Source organism: Heloderma suspectum, chromosome 4 (assembly GCF_057233095.1).
Source record: "Heloderma suspectum isolate Gila_16-S chromosome 4, 16-S_ref, whole genome shotgun sequence".
Classification (NCBI taxonomy): domain Eukaryota; kingdom Metazoa; phylum Chordata; class Lepidosauria; order Squamata; family Helodermatidae; genus Heloderma; species Heloderma suspectum.
The window spans coordinates 235,212,711-235,236,713 of record NC_139461.1 but is presented as its reverse complement, the minus strand read 5'-3'; the positions used below and the strand labels follow the sequence as shown (position 1 = coordinate 235,236,713).

The 24,003-nt window shown below is 42.8% G+C and overlaps 2 protein-coding genes across 9 annotated transcripts in view; one reads left to right on the top strand and one right to left on the bottom strand.

Annotated features, from left to right (window-relative positions):
• CCDC17 (coiled-coil domain containing 17) overlaps positions 1-2,839 on the top strand; it is a 51,022-nt gene extending 48,183 nt beyond the window's left edge. For 2 of the 6 annotated variants that reach the window (XR_014790579.1, XM_084852708.1), the window contains one exon: positions 118-2,839. Coding sequence is in view for 2 of the 6 variants with exons in the window: in XM_084852708.1 (XP_084708834.1) it covers positions 118-147 (30 nt within the window). In the remaining 4 variants the exon portion in view is untranslated. The remainder of the gene's footprint in view (positions 1-117) is intronic. The other 4 variants (XR_014790581.1, XM_084852702.1, XR_014790580.1 and 1 more) reach the window with 3 other exon arrangements.
• Positions 1,959-19,990, bottom strand: NASP (nuclear autoantigenic sperm protein). 3 transcript variants are annotated; one of them, XM_084852716.1, is made up of 15 exons: positions 19,749-19,990; positions 17,893-17,949; positions 17,486-17,596; positions 16,648-16,728; positions 13,952-14,055; positions 12,154-13,119; positions 10,009-10,079; positions 6,264-6,340; positions 6,107-6,180; positions 5,312-5,500; positions 4,511-4,677; positions 3,794-3,850; positions 3,641-3,712; positions 2,638-2,766; positions 1,959-2,158 (listed from the first exon to the last, which is right to left on the bottom strand). In XM_084852716.1, the coding sequence occupies exons 2-15, from the start codon at positions 17,940-17,942 to the stop codon at positions 2,114-2,116; spliced, it is 2,193 nt and encodes a 730-aa protein (XP_084708842.1). In that variant the 5' UTR covers positions 17,943-17,949; positions 19,749-19,990; the 3' UTR covers positions 1,959-2,113. The 3 variants fall into 3 exon arrangements, with proteins under 3 accessions (XP_084708842.1, XP_084708844.1, XP_084708843.1); XM_084852718.1 differs by lacking the exon at positions 19,749-19,990 and adding an exon at positions 19,719-19,743 and having other exon boundaries at positions 17,893-17,943; XM_084852717.1 differs by lacking the exon at positions 19,749-19,990 and adding an exon at positions 19,101-19,212.
• Between the last annotated feature and the right edge of the window lie 4,013 nt (positions 19,991-24,003).

The following is a 24,003-nucleotide window of genomic DNA, read 5'->3' as shown; positions in this document are numbered from 1 at the left end:
TGAATAAAGCTAGATGTCTTATTACTGCTCTAACTCAGAAACAGTTTTATCGCTGTTCTCCATGAGAATAGTGCCAGCTTAAATGTGAAGTTGTGTATTTGTTCTGCTTTATTTCAGACAAGGCTGTTGGCATTGGAACAGATTTAAAGATAAGCCAGAAGACATCTCAGTCATACACTGGAAGATCCATCAGCAATTATTGCAAAGATCCACTAGCATAGTTTGCAAAAAACTTTCTTGTAACCTGAAATGGACATCACTTTCTCAAAGTCATCCACGTCAAAGGGTCTACAAGCTCATAAATACTGTCATCACAGCAACCCAAAATCCTGGTAGTGGACCTGAAATATCTTGTCAGGAAATGCCATGGTACAGCATACTTCCTGTACCCTTGGCCTAATCCAGCATGGCTCTTATGTTCTTTATTTTTCCATCTTCCCTGTTAGTAACTAAACTAGGTTGCCATGCAAGGCTCTGCTGCTATTACTCATCCTAATACAGCCCTCCAATAGAATGATTAGGAGTGGATTTCCTAAACCTGTATGCTTCCAGTAAAGTGGGTTAGTTGTAGGTAGGGATGGGTGGATTCCCTACGTGCTGCTCCAGGAGGAAGCCGCTGGCGGAAGGAGGGGATCCGTTCCTCCCCCCAGAATCCTCGTGGGATGGCTCCGCGGCAATTCCGCGGAGCTGCCAGCCGGCTCCACGTAGTCTTTTACAGCTGCATTTAGCTTATACTAAGGGCTTTACGGCCACAAGTAGCATCCTCTACGCCATTTGCGTCTGGATTCCTTCCTCAGGGATACGGCAATGGTGGCCGTATCACTGGCTATATGGAGCCAGCTGGAATCACCATGGAGAAGAGCTGGCTTCACACGGATTCCGGGGGGAGGCCAAGGTAAGTGCTCCATTCTGCAGCAGACTCCAGAGGCTGGATTCTTTTGAATCCGGCGTCATTGGGGTCCGCGGCGGAATTCTCCACTAACCCTAGTTGTAGGTTCCATGTATGCCATCCAGTGCTCTAGCCTGTTTCCTCAACAGAATCCTTCTCCAATCTCTTCTTCAGCCTCTAGTCTTCTCCCAACATATGCCCTCTACAGCAGTACATATATAATTAGCCTCTCACCCCAAAAGGGAAGTTGCATCAACTTTCAGGACTGATTAAAGAACAAAAAAATTAGTCTCATTTGTAAACTGAGCTGCTGTAGGAAAAGGAATTTAGTGTTGGATTGGACTTTGAGGAAACATGATCTTTAGAGCTAAAAAGGCTAATGATGCAAAATATTCATTGGTACACACATGAAGTCCTGTGCAAGCCTGGGTGTGAAGAACCTGCTTATGCCATAAGAGCTGCGAAAACCAGGACTGGATTGGAGTTTATTCTCTAAACACTGCAGAGCAGTAATTTGTAGAAATCAGGCTTGTGGGAGAGTAGTGCCATCAGTTCTATAAAACTTTTCTCCTTAATTCTAATTGAGAACGGGCAGACTACACTTGCTTAGCGGACAAGGGAAAGCACAGTGTGCCTAGAGACACTTTCAGAATATTCCCACTGGCTAATGTTTTTGGCAACAACACTCAAGCACAATTTGCAGGGCTTTGCACCATAGATAGCTGTATATATTCAAAGGGCCTTCTCTGCCATCTGAATGCATGTATTCATGGGTACCACAGAAAAGGCCTTCTCATTGGTGGTGCCCCACTGGTGGAATGCTCTCCTGCCTTGTCTTCCAAATATATCTAGGCCACTACTTTACTCCCTAAACCAGGGGTGGGCAACTTATGGCCCTCCAGATAGTTTGCCCTGCAGGTTGACCAATCCCAGCCCTAAACTCTTGGGAAGTCAGCAGTACATCAACTTTAATTGGCAGCCAGGATAAGTAGCAGGACTGCTACGCTGCAGATGTAAACTGACTATAAGACAGGTGCAATGTATTTAGGTCAAATGATTGAGGCAATATGCTTAGCAACTCATTTTACTATATCTTATCAAAAGGCAGCGTTAATACTTGAGTACAATCTTTATTGAATACAAAAGTTGCCAAAAGTGAAAAAATACATTATATACAAAACCCATTGTCCTTGGGAGAGAGAAGTGTCCAATATTAAAGAACTATCATACAGCACTTTGAACTGTTTCAACTTGAGGCCTTCCCTCTGTCTGTAAAAAAAGAAAAAAATGTGTAGTTTTAGCATGAGTATATGCCCCCCCGCTTCCAGGCCAGTTAATTCATGCAACAACTCTACATGATTCAGTACTGTGTAGTACAATTGGTCAGTTAAAAATGTAGCATGGCTGCATCTTGACACAAGCCAGTAACCAAATTATGTTTAAATAATCTGCTTTAGCACTTCAGATATTATGCAGGATTAGGAGTCCTTCATAATAATACTTAAGCAAGGTTGCTTTTTCAGAAGTATCGTTTAGATGTGTGAGCTGCTGTCCGCAAATATACAGAACTAGTTTAACAGCTAGACTCCCAGTTTAGGTCAGATACAGATTACAACATGCATTCCAACATGGGCAAATTCCCAACTTCAATCAGTCTGGGAGAGAAGACCAGCAGGCAATTACAGACAGGCAGGAAAGGTATGCCTGGAAAGGGAAAGTATACACAGACTCCTGACTCAACTGCCCACCTCCTCTTCCATTTTCTCTGCAACCTCATTTCCACTGGGGGCAGCATCACCACCACCATTGACAGCCGGTTCTGGTTTAGATTTCTTAGCTTCATTGTCTCCCTGTTGAGTTTCTTCCTCTGGTTTCCTCTGAAGACAAAATTGTTTAGTCTTCACCAAGTACAACTTCAAATGTAAGTCTTAATAAAGAGTATCTAGTGTCATTGTGCATGAACTATTAACTGGCAGGCGCCAACTGAACTACAGTTTTAAACTGTTCTGGACCAGAGCAGGGGTTACAAGATATATACTACCTCTGATTGGTCATCTTTGGTTGTTTGAAAGTTATCCTGCTTCAATACTGTAAAACCATCTAGTTTTGAGTTACCTAGCTACCTACCTACAACTCTGAACATCAGAAGCTCTAGTTGACTGCCAGGGCTGGACTCAAGTTAGGAAGGCAGTCTACAATACAGATAAACAGTACTTAACATACTATATGAAGGGATTTGTTTAAGAGAATACTAGATGCATTGCTTAGCAACTCAGTAATAATCCCCAGATACAAATGCAGTTGTACATGCGTACACTTGGCTTGTTTCAGTCTGGCTTTGCTATTTTAACCAATTTTCCATTTCCACTTGAAATAAGGGAACCCAGCTCAGCCTGGTTGTTTGACTGTGAAGTTCAGTTTCTATGGACTTTGTTGCCTTTGTATTCTGAACCTCTACCATGGACAATTTTGCAGGTCTTTAACACAGCCAAGTTCTAAAGTGCCTGCAGGACCCACATAATTAAGCTTTGAAATTAAACCAGAGTGAGTCAGGTGGGTGCTGCACAGCACAAAACCATCAAAAGCTACCAAGGAAGCTAGATGGTTCCCAGACTGATTGGCTCCCAGTGGAAAGGATCTTATGCAGGATCTCTAGAATTTGTAGAAACAGGGTGATCTAAGCTTTTTATGAAGGGACTAACTATTGCAAGCCAGTTATTTCTACATTTGTTAGTTTGATAGGACGCATACCTTTTTTCTAACAAGATGGGAGATGTCTGTAATACACTGAGATGCTCCATCAGCTGTTTGTCCAACTGGGATCTATTACAAGAAAAGGCAAAGAGTGTGTATGAAATACTAGCTACAGTAACATTAAACTGCTTGCTCTTAAGTATCACTTACGGTTGAAGCCAAACCGGTTTCGGTCCCCTGTGAAAAACTAGAAGAAGATCCACCAACCTGGAAACAAAAGAGATCAATCAGTCTAAAAGTCACTATTAGGAGCCCTCTGGTTCCTAAAGCCCCAGAAATTACAAAGGTGTCCAAGAAAGACAAAGGTGTTGGCCTGAAGTTTCTATTAGTCATTGTTGCCCCATCCCCTGCTTTTATTCTGCATTGTGAGCAGTACTGTGAAGTTTTAAATGCAAATGTGTGTATTGCATAATTTGAAAACAAGTTTTGAAGCAAAAGTTATGCAATTTAAAGTTTAATAAGCAGCAAATGACGAAGCTTGTCTGAAGGTGTCAGTTTTTCTGCCTAGCTAAACAACAGTTATAAATGTCAGAATAATGCCAACACAGATGCTGTTGGATATCTCCCCATTTAAAAAAAAACCTCAGAAGAAATCCAGGATCATGTATTTTATCCACCAAGCCATTTGGCAACCACCATTGGTGATCTTGCTTTTAGGACTCAAAACTTGCACCAAACTGTGTCGTTACAGTACAGTATATTAGTTACCTCAGATCAAAGCAGAAGTCTCTAGCCAATTCTAATTGAGCAAAGTATCAATGGCATCCTTCATCTTCTCTCATTGTTTTCCTGTGCCTTGATGTGACTATCATTTTGTCCCTTTCTAGCACAAGTTCACCAGAACATATTAGTAAGGCTAGAACTCACCAGAGTTGCTTTCAGAGCTAGTTCAGCCACCCTCGCACTTTTCTGAGACTCCTTTGAATCCTCTATCTTCTCTCTAATTTCAGGAAGCAGTCCCTTGAGTTCTTCAATTTCCTTCTTATCCTCAGTGGATCCCTCCCCTTTTACTTTTAGTCGCTCTGTCAACATCACTAGAAAAGTGAAACACGTTAAGAGTCATTAGTACTGTTTAAGCAACTGACTAATCATTTCTGACCTTTTATATGGTATATGTTAAAGTGGATTCTGAAAGATCAACAATAGCTCCCAAATTTATTGCAGTTTTTTGCTAGCTGGCTTGTTAGCCATCTTAACACTCCTTCAGGAAAAAAAAAACCTGAATCCTGGAAGCAAAACTAAGTTATGTACCCCAGGAGGGGACAGAAGGTAGATCTGGATCTACAAGTAGATCTCTGGGTGATTTGCAATAGATTTCTGACTTTCAACTGTTTTAACAATAGCAGTAAGAAATGATTCACTCCCACCACTTAAATTATACTGTTGAAATGAAGGAAGTTTAGGGTAACCAGGAGAGGATTTTTATGTGGAAAGATTGTGTTCAGTTATAGTACTTAAAAACCAATTCCTGGGCTCAAAATGCTTTAATTCTAAGTGTATCCCTCTTGCACCACGCTCTGGTTGGTGGATCTTGAGTAAAGACAAAGTAATTCCCACCCCTTAGACCCACCAACACCGACAATCTGAAGCTTGGAGAAGACAGCACAAAGTAGTGGAAGTTCTTAACTAACTGCAAGAAAGATACAGATCAATCGCACTTTTACTTACCCATTCTTTTATCAATGACTTCCATTGACTTAGTGAACTGCAGTACTGCTTCATCATACTGATTGTTGTAGTGATAGGCTAACCCTAGATGATAGTGAGTCTCTGCAAGCAGGCGGTCATGGGCCTCTAAATACTTCTGCTGAAGAGTCAGGCAGGAGTGGAACTCTTCTACAGCTTGGATGTAATTTTCTGCACAAGATATCAGAAAGTCAGGACAGAATTTCACCTGAAAGCAGACATTCAGATTGAATTCTGCTTCATGCAATAGTGTAGAAAAAAGTATTTACATTAGCTTTATTGATTCCCACACCAAATTCTGAAGGGGAATATATGACCTCAGACTATCAAATACATGTCTTAGTCCGGTGGAAATAATTGTGGTATGGATCTCCAACTCCTGGCTTGCTAACCCATAGTTTAGCAGCTGGGAACAAGTGAGGAGACTACATCTACAAAACTATGGTTTAGCAAGCTAGGGATTTTGAAACTGAACTAGGCTATTGTATCCCAACAGATTACAAGGCATAGAAGAGTCACAAATCTACCCTCTCTATTCCTGATGCACATAAAAGCATGGAACATTATGGCAAGGCATACTAGTGTCCATTATAAGGAAAGGGTTAGGTTAATGCTCATGTCTGAACAGCTATCAAAATATTTTTAAAAGATGTGATTAAAATGCCAACAGTTTATATGTAGTGGTCATGTAGAGTAAGGCAACACTATGTGCAGTGACATGTAGAACACTAGCAGAAATGAGTTCCCTGAATGCCTGAGCAACTTAAGGGTAGTTACCAGATTCGATGCTAACTTCTCCTAATTTTAAGTGAGCCTGAGCAGCATGGAGTTGAGCTTCTTTAGTGTCCTGTCTAGATAAAGAAGGCACAGTCAGCAAGTTTGTTGTAGTACCTTTAGTTGTAAGGATGTAATTTGTTAAAACTCCATGACATACCTTTTGTATATTACTTTTGCCAACTCCAGCATATCCCATGCCAGTTCTAAGTTTCCAACTTCATCTTCTTCACTCTCCTGAAGCAAAGTTATTTGAAAGAGTCAAGCTAAGGGCTAGATAGCACCAGCTTCATATCCCTTAAAAGAAGACAAACAAACCACCACCCACCATAGGAAGCAACAGATCAACTTTAGAAAAGCAAGGTCAGCCCCAATGAGGCAGGAAATACAATAGCACACATATCCCCTTCCCAAGTTCTCTACAGAGAACTCAGGGGAAATCTCATATGCAAAAGCTTCTGCCTTGAAAGCTTAGTACTATTAGGGGAACTGCCTTACCCACCAGAGGGGGTCAAATCTTTTCATCCTATACCAGTTTTGAGACAATACAAGTGATGCCATGCCACGCCACTAGAAGTGCTACACATTCTACTTGCCTCTTTTACTTTGTGCCTTATCAATGAATTCACTGTTTGGGAGGGTACCTAATCTGGCACTGAACACTTTATCCCTTGGGTGATATCCAATTACATTATCCCACGGACAGAACTGCTTCCATCAGAACAGGGAGGGGGATAATTTCCCCTCCTGCCACATGCTCTCCATATCTGCTCTGGAGGGTTGGGGGACCCTTCAGAGCAGATTTGCAGGTGGCATGGGGGGGGGCAGAAGGGAGGAGGAAACAGTCCCATTGTGACATTTCATCCTTTGTCACAGTAAATAGAATCCAGAGTAACTCAAGACAATATCTGGGACTGTTTTACCTTAAAGAAGGAGAGTACAGGGAGACATGACAGGGGTGTACAAAATTATGCATGCTGTGCAGAAAGTGGATAGGGAGAAGTTTTTCTTCCCCTGTAATACTAGAACCCAGGGCCATCCCATGAAGATGAATGGTGGGAGATTCAGGACAAATAGAAGCACGTTTTCACACAGCACATAGCTGAACTATAGAATTTGCTCCAAGACGTAGTGAAGGCCTCCAACTTAGATGGCTTTAAAATTCATCTAAATTTTAAAGGGGAAAATTTAGGGGATTACACACATTTATGGAGGATATCAATAGCTACTAGTCATGATGGCTATATAGTACCTCCAATATGCCGTTGTATACCAGTTGCTGGGGAACACAAACAGAAGGGTGCTATTGTGCTCATATCCTGCTGTGGGCTTCCCATGGGCAGCTGGTTGGCCACTGTATGAACAGAATGCTAGACTAGACAGGCCTTTGGTCTGATTCAGTATGGGTCTTATACTACTCCTGTATTTATTCCATTATGGGAATTAAATAAGAGATCACTTTGGATCCTGGTTAGTTGGAATCTGACTTTCAAGACAAAACTACATTCCCTGGCAATAGTTCTAGCTAACCATCACTGACAGTTCCCATTGCATTTCAGTGCTTGCCTGATAAGCAGAGCACTAGTCTCCTTTTATTTGATCTCACTGCCTCATAGTTTGGGCAGCAGAGAGAGTGGAATTCCCAGTTCTTATCAGACTGACTCAACTTAAGGAAGGAAGGAGTGATGCCACAACAAGAGGATTCCTTTCAGTCAGGCATAGCAATTTGTTAGGTATTGTTTGCACAGTGGCTTACCTCAGAAGGTGGAGCTATATAGCCACCCCATATTGGTGAGAAGTATGCCTCAAAAAAGGACTAGCAATTTTAAAGGCTTGCTGCCTCACAGAAGCCTGGCTTCTCAGAGTTGAGCACATATACAAAATACAAAACAAACGTAGTTCTTCTTCCCCTTGCTGTAGGGCAGGGGTGAGAAACTTGTGGCCCTTGGCCTAATTTCAAACACCCTCTGCAAGCAACTGGTTCAAACCTCTGGCAAGAGCAATCTGTCCCTTTCCCAGCAGTCCACAGGGTGGTGTGGCAGAAAGGGGTGGTTTCACTAACTTTTGGCTTGGGCCCCCAATGGATTATGCCCAAGGGAATACAGCTCTTGGCAGAAAGGAAGTTTCCCCTCCCCACCACACAGAGTCATTACTGTTGCGCAAGGAAATAGCCCTGGCATGAGAGAAAAATCTGTGCAAAGGTCCCTGTGTGCACAAGAGTGGTCTTGAACTTTTAAGAAGAACTTTAAAGCTGCTCAAGACAAAGGCTTAAAGAAGATGAGAAAGGGTGCAAATATTACTTTAACCATGGATGCTGTGCTAGACTCAGGCTGTACTGTAATGCTATGCATGCCTACTAGGGAAGAAGCTCCACTGAACTTAATGAGACTTCTTTTGAGTCAACATGCATAGATTCACTGTGTTAGCAGCAAGGCAGTGATTGGCAGGTGAGCACAGTAGATAGCTGGGACCCAACTGATTAGGCTGAGGCATGAGTTTATATGCTGCTGGCAAACCATGACAGGTTCCATTTTCTTCTCCTGCAGAGTCCTGGCAAATAATGATCTCCACAGATCAGCTCCCTATTCATTCTCATCCTGGAGACTTGTGAAATTAGTGCTGAGCCTGCCATATTCCACCCCAACACAAGCATGTTCCCTAGGAATGACATTTAAGTTATGATATAGCATCATTCACATGGGGTATTCTGGTCCATTCTCAAAGGGTATGGCAGCTGAACACAACCAAGGAGTGGCAGCTTAGTTTTAATAAAGAAAAAAACATTGGCCACCTTATCTTAAAGTCCCCTCCCTGTGGGAGTGCTGCAACCCAGCCTCCACCAAGAAATTATTATCTCCCCGACCATTGCAGACAAATGGTCCTATGAAGGAGGGATTGTGCACACACCTCAAATAGAGCCAAATGCCTTCTATTACTCCCTTTCCTAACAGCAATCACCCTATTGTTTGCACAGCACAAAAATCTGTTGTAGGAGAGGTAGACACTTGCATGCCTTTTCAGGCTTATGATTGCCCCAACCCATGCAAAGCCACACATCTTGTCTTTAAGTATGCAAAGTTCACACCTGCAAGTACTGCCTCCAAGCACTCATGGCTATTTCAGGCTACATCTTTTTCAGAGCAACTTCTTCACACAGATGTAAGTTTACATGAACCCTTAAAAACCATAGGATGATTTATGGGTGATTAAACTAAGAAATTATGCACTTTAGATCATATAAAGTTTCTAAACATTAAATTCTATGTTTGCTTGAAAACTACAAAATTGGTTTACTATGCATACAAAAGGGAAAGGGAAGACATATATTCAGCTACTAAAGCTACAACGCTATGCACACTTGGAACTCTGTGGGACTTACTTCTGGATTGCACTATAAGTCTTCCAAAGCAGTAATATTTATCAAATGCCTAAATACAACAAGAAATCAAGAAACTTTAGTGCTGAGGCTCAATTAAACCTTCAGATTTTAGGTACTCAGTCAAGCCAACTGTTAGTACACTATTTAAGCAGTGCATGACCCATAGGGCTCAAATATAAATAAATAAATTTATATTTATATTTGAGCCCTATGGGTCATGCACTGCTTAAATTGTATATATAAATATTATATATATAAATATATATAATATATATATTCACAATTATTTGTGCCATCTCCAGGGTTCTTCCAGCACAGAAGCTGCTCATAAATCCTACCCTACTATAATCCTTATCTAGAGGGAGAATTGAACTCCCTCATGCTGCCCACTTCAGTATTCAGACTTTTCCTGTGCTCTACATTCATAATTGGAAATAGTTTTCCACTGCAGCAATATTCCTAACTTAATAGAAAGGTTCAACCAACTTTTTAACAGGCCTGAATGCTCATTTAATTTATACTTCACCTTCTCTTCAACTGTAGAGTCATTTTCTTTATCCTCTTCAGCTTTGTCTTCCTCTTCTGACCCTTCAGTCTCTACAATAGGAGTATGTCATTAATATACACTCAGTTGTATAGTGTACATAAATCCATTTTACTTGGCTCTTTCAACTTTGTTCAGCTATGCAATTCTTGTACCATCATTATCTAGCAACACCACTTTCAATCTACAAGTGGATGTGGCTTGGCAGTTTTCTGTACAAGGACAGCTCAAGAACTGTATGTATTCATATGGAATTTTAAGAATGATCTGAAAGTAAAAAGATTCAAAGTTTAGGATATCTGCTGTCTTTTATTGTTGAAATTAAATTTTCCTATTTGCATGGGACTCCTTAGCATAACAGCAAGTTGAAGACATTTTAATATGTGTCTTGATCTTTTAAAGCTCAATTTATATAGTAATAAGGGGAAGGAAGCGGAACAGGTTAAGGCAGCTGCCCCCAACCCAGTGCCACCCTCCAGATATTTTAAACTGTAACTTCCATCAGCACAAGCCAGTATGGCCAATGGTCAGGGATGATGGGGGTTGTAATCCAAAACATCTGGAGGGTGCTGGGTTGGGAAAGGCTGTGTTAAGGACTATGAGTTTAATTTGTGTAATGTAAGTAATACTTCTTACAAATAATTAGTCCCAACTGCTACCTTAGCAGCCACAGTTTCACACATGAAAGTATTAATGGGTTGGATCCAGATTTAGCTATACGTAGAGTACGCCCTACTGAAATCAGTGAAGAAAAGTTAGTTATGACTAAGTTGAATATCATTAATTTACTTTAAGCAAGACTAAGTCTGGATGAAACCCTATTATTTATATCGCGCCATTGCACATGGCACTGTGTATGTATAAACAGTGCACAGCTTCCTAGAGAAACTGACCAATATTTACTACTGTGCACCAATCCCAAACTCTGATGGGAGAGCGCAAGACAGCCACTCCTCAGCATCAGGAAAACAATGCCCTTTATGGAGCAAAAAGTTTGAAACTTTCTACCAGCTATTCACTTTTAAGGTGACTAAGGGAGTAATCCTATGAGGATGGGAGGCCGCCTCTGAACTCAAGAGGTGATTGCCTATCCAATGCAGGGCGGGCAAAGCGCCGAGAGGATCTTCTCCACCCTCCACCCACCGTACATTACTAGCTAGACGGCCGATTTCAGCTGTCTAGCCGGAGCAGTTCAGGGGCAGGGCAGACGGCACATAGGAAAGAGGCTTCCACCATCCCCTCCCCTCCCTCAGGAATGCCCTCTCCCCAGGCTGCTCTTCAGAGTGCAGAGCTGGGGACGAACGTTGCCACCTATGAGGCAGAGGGGGCAGTTCCCAGAAACCGATCAATCCTATGGCCGTATAGCACCTGTAAGATTGCGCCCTTAGTAACCCAAATGTCTTGTGACTACAACCTCAAATTGTTTTAAGGTTTTAAACCAATGTCATAGGAGGAAGCCCTGAAATTAATAGGAGCTAGAATAAACTTGCTATTCTGGATTTTATCCATATATGTGTCTTTTAACGTTTGTCAAATAATTTATAGTGTTTACAACCACTTCACAGCTTAGAATATCACTTGTAGATATAAATTTTCAAGATGTTATGAGATAGTTAAGAGCAATGCTAAAGCAAGAGAAGCAGGACATGAAACCTATGAAGTCTGCTACCTACAATAGTTTCTAGTTATAGGCCTGAAAGTTAGATTTCAAGTTCCATTTAATATAGGTCCATAAACTAGCACTCTAATTTCACTGTATTTTAGTGGATTCTATGGCCCAAGTATATCAGAACAGGATGCAAGTAATACTTTTAAGTTGTTAAGAGTTAATCTTGCAACACAAGAGCATGCAGTGAACATCCATTCAGTGTTCTCTATCGGCCATTGCTTTCCATATTTACTGCTCATACTAACCCCAGCCCTGCAAATAGCCAATATTTTTGCTAAGCTTGTCAGCTAAGCTTTTGTTTGAACCTATGAAAATTGTACTAATCTTTGCAGCTTCAAAATTGTTCCCTGGCTGGGTTGTTCCTTAGTCTAAGGTAGAGAATTCTGAATGGATTATAGTTTTACTAAGGGTTAGCTCTCTAAAGTATTCCACCCACAACTGTCTTCCGTCCCTGTTACCTTCGCCCTTTCCCATCTCGTCATCCTTTTCTTCCTCCTTTTCTACCTTAGCAGCAACTTCAACTTTTTCTTCAGTTTGTATTTCATGTGATTGCTTGACAGCCCCTGCAGGCGTAATTTCATTTGGAGCTGATGGTAATGTTTCTCTTGAAGACAAGGGTTCTTTCAGGTCTTCTTTCTCTTTTAACTCCACCACCACGTTTTCTGTAGAAGCCTCCATTTTTGCTGTCTTCTCATCAAGAGCTCTGGCTGGCTGTTCTTCTGCTTTTACTACCTGACATTCTACTTTCTCAACAGCCATACAATTTTTTTCTTCTATTGCTTCACCTGAAGCTTTTACCAATTCCTCTACTACTAAATTATTTTCTACAGTGGTGTCCACCTGCTTTTCAGCAGCCAAAACTACAAGCTTTTCTGCCTCTTCTTCTATCTTCTCCAGTACCGCCTTTTCTTCCCCAGCTGCTTCTATAGTCACTTGTTTTTCTGTGATGTCTTTCCCAGCTACTTCTGCAGTCTCTTCTGCTATTGGCTTTGCTTCTTCAGCTGCCTTGTCTGCTAACACCACTCTCTTTATAGTGGTATCTTCCCCAGCCTCTTCTGCCACCACTGGCTCCTCTTCTCCAACTGTCCCTTCTGCAGCCACTAGCTTGTCTTCCCTAGCAGCCCCATCTTCTAGTATATCTTCAGCAGTTACTTCACTGACCCCCTGCTTTTCTTGCAGAACTGCCTCTATCTGTTTTTCTGTTTTCTCTGGCTCCTCCTTTTTCTCTTCATGAGTGTTGTGTTCTACATCCATAGCTGTTTCTTTTGCTTTTTCTTCCTTAACTTCTTCCATTTCTACATCCTTGTTTTTTAGCTGCATCTCCACTTCAGTGTCTACCACAGACTCTTCAGCAGATTTTCTGGATACATCTTTTTCCCCCATGGCATTATATACCTGCTCTCTTAATTCCTCCCTTGCTTCTTCTAGATGAAGGAGGAAGATCAAGCACAAACAAACCTTCGAATTTAGTGATAAGCATTCATGATCTTCATATCCCACCCTCAGTCCCACTGATGTCTTGTTACCAAGTTACAGAACTCAGGAAGTCAATCCTTTTGGACACTGAACCTGAGAACAAGTACCTTTCTGTAAAACTTAGGGCTTGCATGGTGTTGTGCTTAAGCAATGAATTGTATGCCAGCAAAAGTTACAGCCAAGCAAGAGATGCCAAGCTTTGTCTAGATGAGACAATATACTACATTGCAGAAGAAGCTACTACAAATTGGGGGTGAGGTGAGAAGTCTGGAAAGGATCAACTATCCACTCTCTAAAGTGAATCTGACCCATCATTACAACACAATCTACACAGCATCAAATCTTAGGTAGCTAGATTCAATACCACTGCATAATAAAAATTTGGCCATACTGTGCCATACACTAGATTGTGTTGCAAGCAGCAGTCGTGGAGTTTCTATTAACTTCTGTCCCATTAGTTCAAGGTTAGTCAATTGTTTCTAAAACCATTAGGCACACAAATCAATATTTTCACCCAGAAAGAAAGCTAGGCCCACATGGTGAACATCAGGTGGCTGGGTTCAAAATAATGCCTCAGCCAACAGGTTTATAGAAGTACTGAACTTGTCAAAGACTTTAGATCTTTGGTCAATTTTATAGTTTAAAAGTGTATAAAAGTCTTTTTGGCTTTGGTTCTAAGATTCCAGTCACCTAGGACAATAAAATTATTCACGCCCAGAATTCACTTAAAACAAAACACAGCTTGGCATCTCTAGGATGTGTTAAGACAGCTCTACATACCATCTATATTATCAGCACTTTCTACCATTGAGTCTTCTGTTTTTTCTTCCTCTTCTTCCACCTGCACTCCTTCCAAGGCGTTTCCCAGCACACCATTTTCCATTCTAGAAGAGCAGTAAGCATTGTTACATGTTTCACTCCAACTGTTCAGTGCTTAAGAACCAGCAGACAAGATGCATTGAACCGAATCCAGAGTTCAGTAGACATACACATACACACACCTCAAAACTGCCATGATATAGCACAGTAACACCATTGACAGACCACCGCATTCACCCAAGCTGGCAACTTTTCATCCCCAAAAGTTCTGTGAACTAGCTGACTTACCTAACATCCTGTTGCCCAAACTCAGCATGAAGTTATGTACATTGTAACAAAAATCCAAATTCATTAAACAGGATTTTACAATCTTGCTTGCCACACTCACCATGGCCAGGGCTTTGGTGAGCAAGATGAGCTCAAGGCTTCCTTCTAATCCTGGTGTTAAAGGAGAGGGAATGTACCCTTGCTTTGAACCAGACCCAAAGTTTAGCTGATGCCTGGGATTTGTCTTGGCTCTTGCACCACTTGGCTGGGTGCAAGTGCAGAGCCATAACAAGCCTCCACTTCACCACTCCAGCTCCAAACAGAATTTCTTTCCCCAGCTCAAAGTTTAGAACTGGAGAGAAGCACTCATGCATTTCAGGCATAGCAGGAGGACAAGATCTTGCCCCATTTGGGGGCAGGGGGATGTTGTTGTCCTGGAGTCAATACTTCTTTGTTGTGGTCAGTCAAAATGTGTTGATCCCTGATTATAAATGAAGGACTAGATTGGGTACAGCAGCAAGATAAGTGGACTGAATAAAGTATTTTACTGCAGCCACATTTGGAGCACTGTACAGTTGTATCTTTTCAAGATCTGTTGGATGATGTATAGAAAGACACAACCAAAAGCAAGCAAGGATTGGAATGCATTATCTATGAGGAATAACTGAAGAGCTGAGCCAGTGTGGTGTAGTGGCAAGAGTGTTGGACTAGGAGCTGGGAGATCCGGGTTCTAGTCCCCACTTGGCCATGGAAGCTCACTGGGTGACTTTAGGCCAGTCACAGACTCTCAGCCCAATCCACCTCACAGGGTTGTTGTTGGGAGGATAAAATGGAGAAGAGGAGGATAATGTAAGCCGCCTTGGGTGCCTTGCAAGAGGAAAAAAGTCAGGGTATAAATACAATAAATAAATAAATAAATAAACAAACAAACAAACAAACAAACAAAGAGGTTAAAACTTAAGATAACAAGCAACACCAATTTACAGAAATGTGAGCAATGGAAATACTAGACTTCTAAGTCACCCAGTGCAAATGACTGGCAATAGGTTCTAGACAGAGCGAATCTCTCTGATCTCCTACGTAGCAAGTTCCGTAAGCTGTGGAGATGCTGCTAGCTTAAACTGTTTTTAAAAGCACTTGAACAATGCATAGTACCAGATGTTGGGGAATATCAGACATTTACTATCATGTCCTACTTTGACAGACATTACAATACTTAAAAACTTACTTTACTTGAGTTTAAGTACCATGACCATTCCCAAAGTTGTGTTGAAGTAGGGATATCCACGGTGGATATCATCAGGCCCTTTTATGACCCAATGGACTCCCATCGCGCCCCCGCTCAGCTTGCCTTTGCGAGCCAAGCTGGGGGCTTGTTCCTGAAATCCAGGAACTTTCTCCCTTTTGCACAAGAGGGTTTTTCACCAAATTACAGCTGCAATTTGTGCAAAAAAAACCCTTGTGTAAAAGGGGAAGAGTTGACCCTGCCACTGCGCACAAACCCCTCACGTTCTCCTTGGCAGTATCAGCAAGGGAAGTGTGAGGGATTTGTGCACGGTGGTGCTAGCAGCGAGGGAGAGAATCCTCCCTCCCCGCCGCCCGGTGTACATGAGCCCCTTGCGCTCTCCTTGCCAGTGGGCATTGGCCAGGAGAGCACAAGGGGTGTGTGTGGCAGCAGCAGAAGTTCACAAGTCAGGCTAGCTTACGGACAAACGAGCCAAAGTCCAGGTGCCCAAGCTGCCAAAAGCTCAGCGGACTTGACCCCCCGGATGAATTCCTCCAACATCCCTATGTTAAAGTGGCCATTTCTGAACAGAGAAATTCCAAGGGCAACTCCTGTGTGAATCCACTGAATCATAACTTATGTGTTAATGACTTTACCAGTGCCAGCCCAGGATGTTTGTGTTAAAAACACCATTTTGTGAATGGCAGTTGTACTTATTTTACATATTCAAGCTTATGATGTCATTGTCAGTCTATTTTTTGGCACTGTATTTCATTCCCCTCTGACCTCACAATTTTTTCCTAAACCTTTTGTGTAGCCAGCTGAGGGTAATCATGCATCTGATGAAGTGAACTAGTTAATGAAAGCTTGTGCCATAATGAGTCAGTTTTTAAGGTGCCACAAGACTTTTTGTTATCTATAATAGTACATTATCACTGCTCTGATGGAGCTAGTTATTCCCTTGCCTGCCTATATCTTGGGGAAATTAAAACGAGTTGTAAGGATCAGGATACACTGTTCAAACCACTGAGGGCACAACCTATTTAGACAGAAGTCCTACAACTCCCAGCATTTCCCTGGCCAGCTAGGAAATTGTAGGATTTTTTGTCTAAACGTAAATAGGATTGCACCCCAAGTAGCTCATCAGCAAGACACATCAGCTTACCTTGCTAACTCCAGAAGAGATTTCCCATAGAAAAAGAAAGCTTCTGCACACTCGTTTGCTGTTTCACCATACTTCTTACCCCTAAAGAAAAGTTACAGATTAGCTTCCCCCACGTCTTCCTAGGAATATTGCAGCTAACACAACATTAATAGCTTCATGGGGCAAGAGCAATTAATGGTTAACTTCTATCATCACATATTGTTTCAACCTCCTGAAGTGATTCAAAACTGGCTCTAATGTAAGTTTATATACTGAAGCACTTTGCCATGCAGATCCATGTGTTAAGAAGCATACTGAGATGATGCTAAGATGACCTAGAGGGCAGGGACTTAGCCGCTAATTAGGCCTCAATTTATTCCTGTGTTGGAAGTTTGGCAGTGATTTTGCAAGCTAACCATCTCTGCCCTAACTAGAATTGCCTGAATAAACCTTATGCCATAAATGTTGTATCATCAAGAGTGAGGTAGTGGTTGGAAAGTCAGATCTCCCTTTTATTAAAGTTTGAATGAATTAAAGAAGTCTAAATACAGTATGCGAGACCACCACTTATTCTCCAATAAACAGATTGAGCATTCTCCCTCCCACTCATTTACCATATTGACATCTCCAAGGCAGGCTTACAGTTAGGCTGTAATGCAAAAAGCTATTTAGAACACACCCAAAGCAACAGAATTCTGGGGGTGAAAAAGATATCATTGACATAATTATGACTACCTTGGAGAGTTCTATAGAATAAAACCACCTAAACAAACAATTGCCAAGATCCCTTCCCCTACCATTCTAAGTCTAAAATTGCTACTCTCACATAAACACAGATTTATCATATACTATTACTTACAATAGGCTAGCAGCTTCCTGGAATGCATTAACAGCAGCTGGAATATCTCCCATTACTAGGTTTTTCTGCCCCAATCCAAGTAGTTTCTTGGCTTCTCCATCCACATCCATACTGGAAACACGAGAACAGGTTTGTTAGCCACAGCAGTGTAGCCATTGTGAATATTGATTTGAGGGGAACAACGAAATTGATAGAATAATCAAGTTCTGCCACTATTTAGCTGCTTGCAGCAATGAACCAACAACAGCACAAGTGCTCAGAATCTGCTCTTGTGTATCTCTCTTCCATTCTAATCAATATAGCATCTGGCAGCAGGGGACTCCTGCTGACTTTGTTGAACTAAGTCAATTACCTACCCTATTTCAGACACACACATGCTATTTTTGTATTTATGTAATCTATCTTACCTCTCAGTTTTGTCAGCAGAAGTGGAAGGAGCAGCAGATTCTTCTGCCATTCTGAAACTGAAAATGTAAACTTAGAACCACTACCAATAATATTCTTATTTCCATCAGACACCGATTAGAACATTAAGAAAATACTAAGCATTATAGCACTTCCACACGTAGGGGCTGTCACTGATGCATTATCTCTTATACAGGCCTGCTACTGCAAGCCAACCCCTTAACGTAAACCACCTCTACTTCATACGTAGTCACAAAATTACCAGTCTAACAGTCCATGCATTGCCCAAGAGGCATTATGTGGTCAAATTATTGCTAAGCATAGTTTCAGCTTTGTTTTGAAGGAAATCTAAAGGGTTTTTTTCCCTACAGATGCCAGCCTGTCTGAAGTATTTCAGAAATGTGACCGGGCATGAAATAAGTTATATACTTTGGAGCCATAAGATACAAACATGGAAACTGTAGCTTGACATCAACAACAAGTTTAAATACAGGTATGATCTCCCAAAGCAGTTCCAGCCCTCCAATGCATAATATGTTTTCACGGGGACTCCACTAACAGGTTACTGCAAAAACAGAAGGTCCGAGGTTCAATCCTTGGCATCTCCAGGTTGGGCTAGGAAGCAATCCTGCCTGAAACCTTGGAGAGTCATTGCCAGTCAGTGTCAACAATACTAAATTAAGTAGACCAATATTCTGAACCAGTATAAGGCAGCTTCCTATGCTGTCAGAATCATGCCCTGAGCTCCTTGGTAGAACAGCAGAAAATACAGTAAGTACTGTGAACAGTCTGCAGTATTACACAGACTTTAATTTTAGCTCTGCTATATACCAAGCCCAGTGGCTTCAAGAACTGAAGCATCACTTGTCCCACCAGAAAAAGTAATGACCTTTTGGGCCTATTATAGCACAGGGTGCAGTACTGTGCATGCGTCTGGCAATATGCTGCTCTCTCTGGGCCTGCCACCTATAATTCCCAGAAACTCTTGGAACTTGACGATTATAACCTTTCCGCGGGAAAAGAGCTGAACGGAAGTCAGTTCAAGCTTTAATTCCTTGGGCTGTTCGTTTCCTACCCCCAGTTAACAGAACAGAAAGCTTAAGTGAACGGATCTCCCGAACACTTGCGAGACAGGAATCTTTCAATGCATACGACAGTTCTAGTAGAACCAGCCGTTTTCCTGGGCCGTAAGGATTGAGGAAAAACGTACCAGAGCAATACCAGTAATTCAGGGTTCTTAAAGGCAGGCGCGCCCTAAGCGCCAACTTCACTCTACCACAGAGGAAGCGATGCAATCTCTCTCAGGGAAAGACGTTTGCCTCAGGAAACAATAGGCTCGCCGCCTCTCCCCTCCTCCCTCCGTCGGGTCTTTTGGCGCCAAATCTCAACGGCCGCTTTTGACAGGCTAAGACTAGCTACCACGTGACGGCACTCCGTCCCCTTCTCCTCTCCCGGTTTTGCGCGCGCCGGATTGATAGACCTTAAAAATGGCGGCCCAACCTCAAGTCAGGTCACGTGGCGTCTCGGTTTTAAGGAAAACCGCCCCCTCCTCTCCCACGCCGAGAGAAGACGGCACGTACCAAGGGAGGGAGGCGCGCAGACGAGGTTGAAGAAAGGAAGAGCTGAAGCAATGCACGAGCAGCCTGCACGCGGTACCTCAGGCTCGGCAGAGGGAAGGGAAAACGGCGTCGGGCGCACCGAGAAAGGATACCTGCGCCGCCGCCGCCGCCGCCGCCTCTAACACGAACCAGCAACTCACAGTCCCTTTCCTACCCAGTTTCCAGAGAGAGAAAATCTGCTCGAACCGTCCGTCCCCCCCCCCCCGTACCTCCGAAGGCGATAGCGACCAGCAACTCACCACACAGCACCAAAACCAAGGACAACAACCAGCAGATAAATGCAACCCACCGCCCCTCCTAATGCTTATATAGCCCCCTGAGGACACGCCCCAGCGGCGCGAGGCGCGCTCTCAGGGCAAAGAAACTACAATTCCCAGCATGCTTTGCGGCCGTCGGGCTTTCGGCTGGTCAGAACTAGTTCCGAGGCATGAAGCGGCGTAGTCGTTTCCCGATGAATGCCGTAGAAACTCTTGACTGCATCGGAAATGTAGCCTTCCCCTACAGTACGATTAGTATTTCGGGAAACGGAAGGAGATGGAATAAACAGAGCTCACGCTCTTATAGCATGCTGGGAAATGTAGTGTCAAGGACAGAGTACTTGTAGTTTGCAGGCACTGGCAGTAATAGAGCATAACTGGGAAAGGCTGAAAAATAAAGGGCACCTGCCCTGAAATCTAGTGGCGCTGTAGGGTAATTCATTGAAAGGCTAAAGAAAATAGCCCCCAAACTGTGTTGAGCTTCAGGGTCGTTTACCTGCCTCAGAATCCTTCTAGCTTTCCGATCTGTAGCTACTTCGGCCTGAATCATCTAGTCTATCCTGAAACAATCCTCGTGCAATCTATCGTGTAATTTATATACCTTAAAAACGCAGGTCCTTGGATCCTACCACACACGCTCATGACAAAAAAAAACGGAACACAGGGCAGGTCTATACAAATAGGGACAGCAATCAAAGTACGAGTTTGCAGTATGAGAAGGGGATGCGCGGGATCCCGGTGATTCTCTCAGACACTGGGGCCGCAATGCTGTGGCAGAGGACAAGACTTGCCCCCCGCTTCCCACTGCAATGGTGTGCCCAAATGCGTCTGTGTTCTGCTTATAGCGAAATGCCTTCCATTCACTCTCTAGGGAAAAATAAAGCATGTACTTGGGGACAAAGCTGTACCGAGAACAAATATCTGCCCAACACTCTTGATATTGATTGCCCTGGTTTCCTCCACTTGGGTGTGTATGCGGTACTGGTTATGTCGCCGTGCATTCTGCACCCCGAGGCGAATTTACAGGCTCTATCCACACATACCCTGCTTGTCATAATATGTATTTATTTTATACATTTTTAATCTTTCCCTTCCTCCAAGGAGGGTAGGGCACCGTATAGTTTTTCTCCAGTCCCTTTTTAGTTTTCACGACATTCTTGTAATTTAGGGCCGAAAGGTAGTGACTAGTTTAAGGTCACCCTGTGAGTTTTATGGCTCAGTGAGGATTTGAACCCTTTTCTCATCTGACACTATACTACATCACACAAGCTCTCAGTAATAAATAACAAAATTGGTGCTGGTTTTATTGTCTTTATTAATGCACGTGCAGACTGCATTTCTGTTAACCAATGAGAAACTGCCATATCATAAGGCGGCAGGAAGCTATTGGCCCTGCTTGACTGTTTCTACCTCAGGCTCACGTGCGTATGATCAAAATTCCTAGTCGCAAGGTTCTTCAGGAACTCAGATGTGGCCCCCAGCCTATTCCGCTTGTTTTGAGCAGTCAGTCTCAACCTGGAAGCCCCGTACCTTATTCCTTTTTCTCTTCTCCCCCTGCCCCTTTTGCAATGAACTACACAGGACGACTGACATTGATGTACCCTCTTTTTTCTTTGCTTCCCCCCCCCCCCAGGAGTTATTCTTGCTGTCGAAGATCCACCAGGAAAAAAAGGCTGCAGAGGGGTGGCCTTAGGATGTTGTATTTTTTTGGAGAACTATGCTGTGATGTGCCAGCCATTACTACAAAAAAAGTTTCTGGAGGAACCTATGTGAGTTCTACAGGTTCTCTAGATCTGAAGAGGAAGAGTAGTACCAGGAAGGATTAAGCATCATCCCTTCTGTGCTTTTCATTTTTGGGCCCCTGCTTTATAAGGGATTCAGCAGTGATGTAACTCTGATGCACATCTGCTGCTTTGCCTATTCAGTCCTCAAGGGATGTGCAAAAGAGTAATGGCAGAATAGGGGAAGCAACATAAGAAAATAGAGCTTAAGACCCTGCTTAACTATGAAACTCACTAAGTGACCTTGGACAAGTCACTATGCCTTAATCTAACCAATCTCAGACTGCTCCTGAGTATTAAAGGGATAAGCCTAGTTATATTCCCCTTGAACTCTCATGTAGTCCAGAGGCAAGCAGAAGGTAAATCAGAATCTACTGGTAGATTTCTAGATGATTTTCAGTAGATTGGCAAGAATTTGACTCCCAATTGTCTAACAAAAGCAGTAACTAATGGGCTCCCCTCCCCCTAAATAAGGCTACTGAAACAAAGGAATATGGGGTGGGGGATTATTGTCCTGGGCTCAACGAGTGCCTGTCCTTAATTCTCCAAATATGTCTACCCTCATGAGCCACTATTTTGCACCTGCCTCTGGTGAATGCCAGGGTTCTAGTGAAGAAAAAAACCCAGTTCTTGCAAGCCCAAAGCTTATTCACCCCCTATCTGTTGTGTTTCTGATAGCTTGACACATTTCCTTTTCCTTTGGCTTGACACAAGTTCCATTTTCTTTACTATCAATACTCCTTATGACGTACTTGTGACCAAATTCACCTAATTGTTTCCAGAATAGAGTAGAACTTGGCTTGGGGCTCAAGACTAGAGTTTATTTAACAAGATCTTGACCAGTCCCAATAGTAATTCCTGGAGCCACAAAGAGTTTGTTAGACTTCGATGAATGAATGCGAGTACCTTCCACAGCCACGTGTCACTGGAGCAAAGGCTACAGAACAAGGTGTTATATAGATGAAGCAGTGATCTTAACTACCTACTTGCTAGCTTCCTCAAGAAAGAATAAGTGCTTCCTGTTGAGCAAAAGCAGGTATTAATTCTTCCTATCACCAGATAAGGTTAAGAGATAGTACACTAAATACGAGTACATTTAGACACAGCCTGCAACATAGATGGTAGCTTTTTGAAAACTACATCAGGTGTGTTGTTGTTGTTCAGTCGTTCAGTCGTGTCCGACTCTTCGTGACCCCATGGACCATAGCACGCCAGGCCTTCCTGTCCTGCGCTCTCTCCCGGAGTGTGCTCAAGTTCATATTCATTGCATCGGTGATGCTATCTAGCCATCTCATCCTCTGTCGTCCCCTTCTCCTTTTGCCTTCAGTCTTTCCCAGCATCAGCGTCTTTTCCAGAGAGTTTTCTCTTCGCATTAGGTGGCCAAAATATTTGAGCTTCAGCTTCAGTATCTGTCCTTCCAATGAGCACTCAGGGTTTATTTCCTCTAGGATTGACTGATTTGACCTCCTTGCAGTCCAGGGGACTCGTAAGAGTCTTCTCCAGCACCACAGTTCGAAAGCATCAATTCTTCGGCGCTCAGCCTTCCTTATAGTCCAGCTCTCACAGCCATACATTACTCCTGGGAAAACCATAGCTTTGATTATGTGGACCTTTGTTGGCAAGGTGATGTCTCTGCTTCTTACTATGCTGTCTAGGTTTGCCATAGCTTTCCTCCCAAGGAGCAAGCGTCTTTTAATTTCATGGCTACAGTCACCGTCTGCGGTGATCTTGGAGCCCAAGAAAGTAAAATCTGTCACTGCTTCCATTTCTTCCCCTTCTATATGCCAGGAAGTGATGGGGCCAGATGCCATGATCTAAGTTTTTTTAATGTTGAGTTTCAAACCAGCTTTTGCACTCTCCTCTTTCACCCTCAACAAGAGGCTCTTTAGATCCTCTTCGCTTTCTGCCATTAGGGTGGTATCATCTGCATATCGGAGGTTGTTGATAATTCTCCCAGCAATCTTAATTCCGACCTCTGATTCATCCAACCCAGCGTTTCTCATGATGTACTCTGCATATAAGTTAAATAAGCAGGGTGACAATATGCAGCCTTGTCGTACTCCTTTCCCAATTTTGAACCAATTGGTTGTTCCATGTCTGGTTCTTACTGTTGCTTCTTGACCCTGGTATAGGTTTCTCAGGAGACAGGTAAGGTGGCCTGGTACTCCCATCTCTTTAAGAATTTGCCACAGTTGGTTGTGATCCACACAATCAAAGGCTTTAGCGTAGTCAATGAAGCAGAAATAGACGTTTTTCTGGAATTCTCTTGCTTTCTCCATGATGCAGCGAATGTTGGCGATTTGATCTCTAGTTCCTCTGCCTCTTTGAAAACCAGCTTGTACTTCTGGTAGTTCTCGGTTCGCATACTGCTGAAGCCTAGCTTGTAGGATTTTGAGCATCACCTTGCTGGCATGTGAAATGAGCGCAATTGTGCGGTCGTTTGAACACTCTTTGGC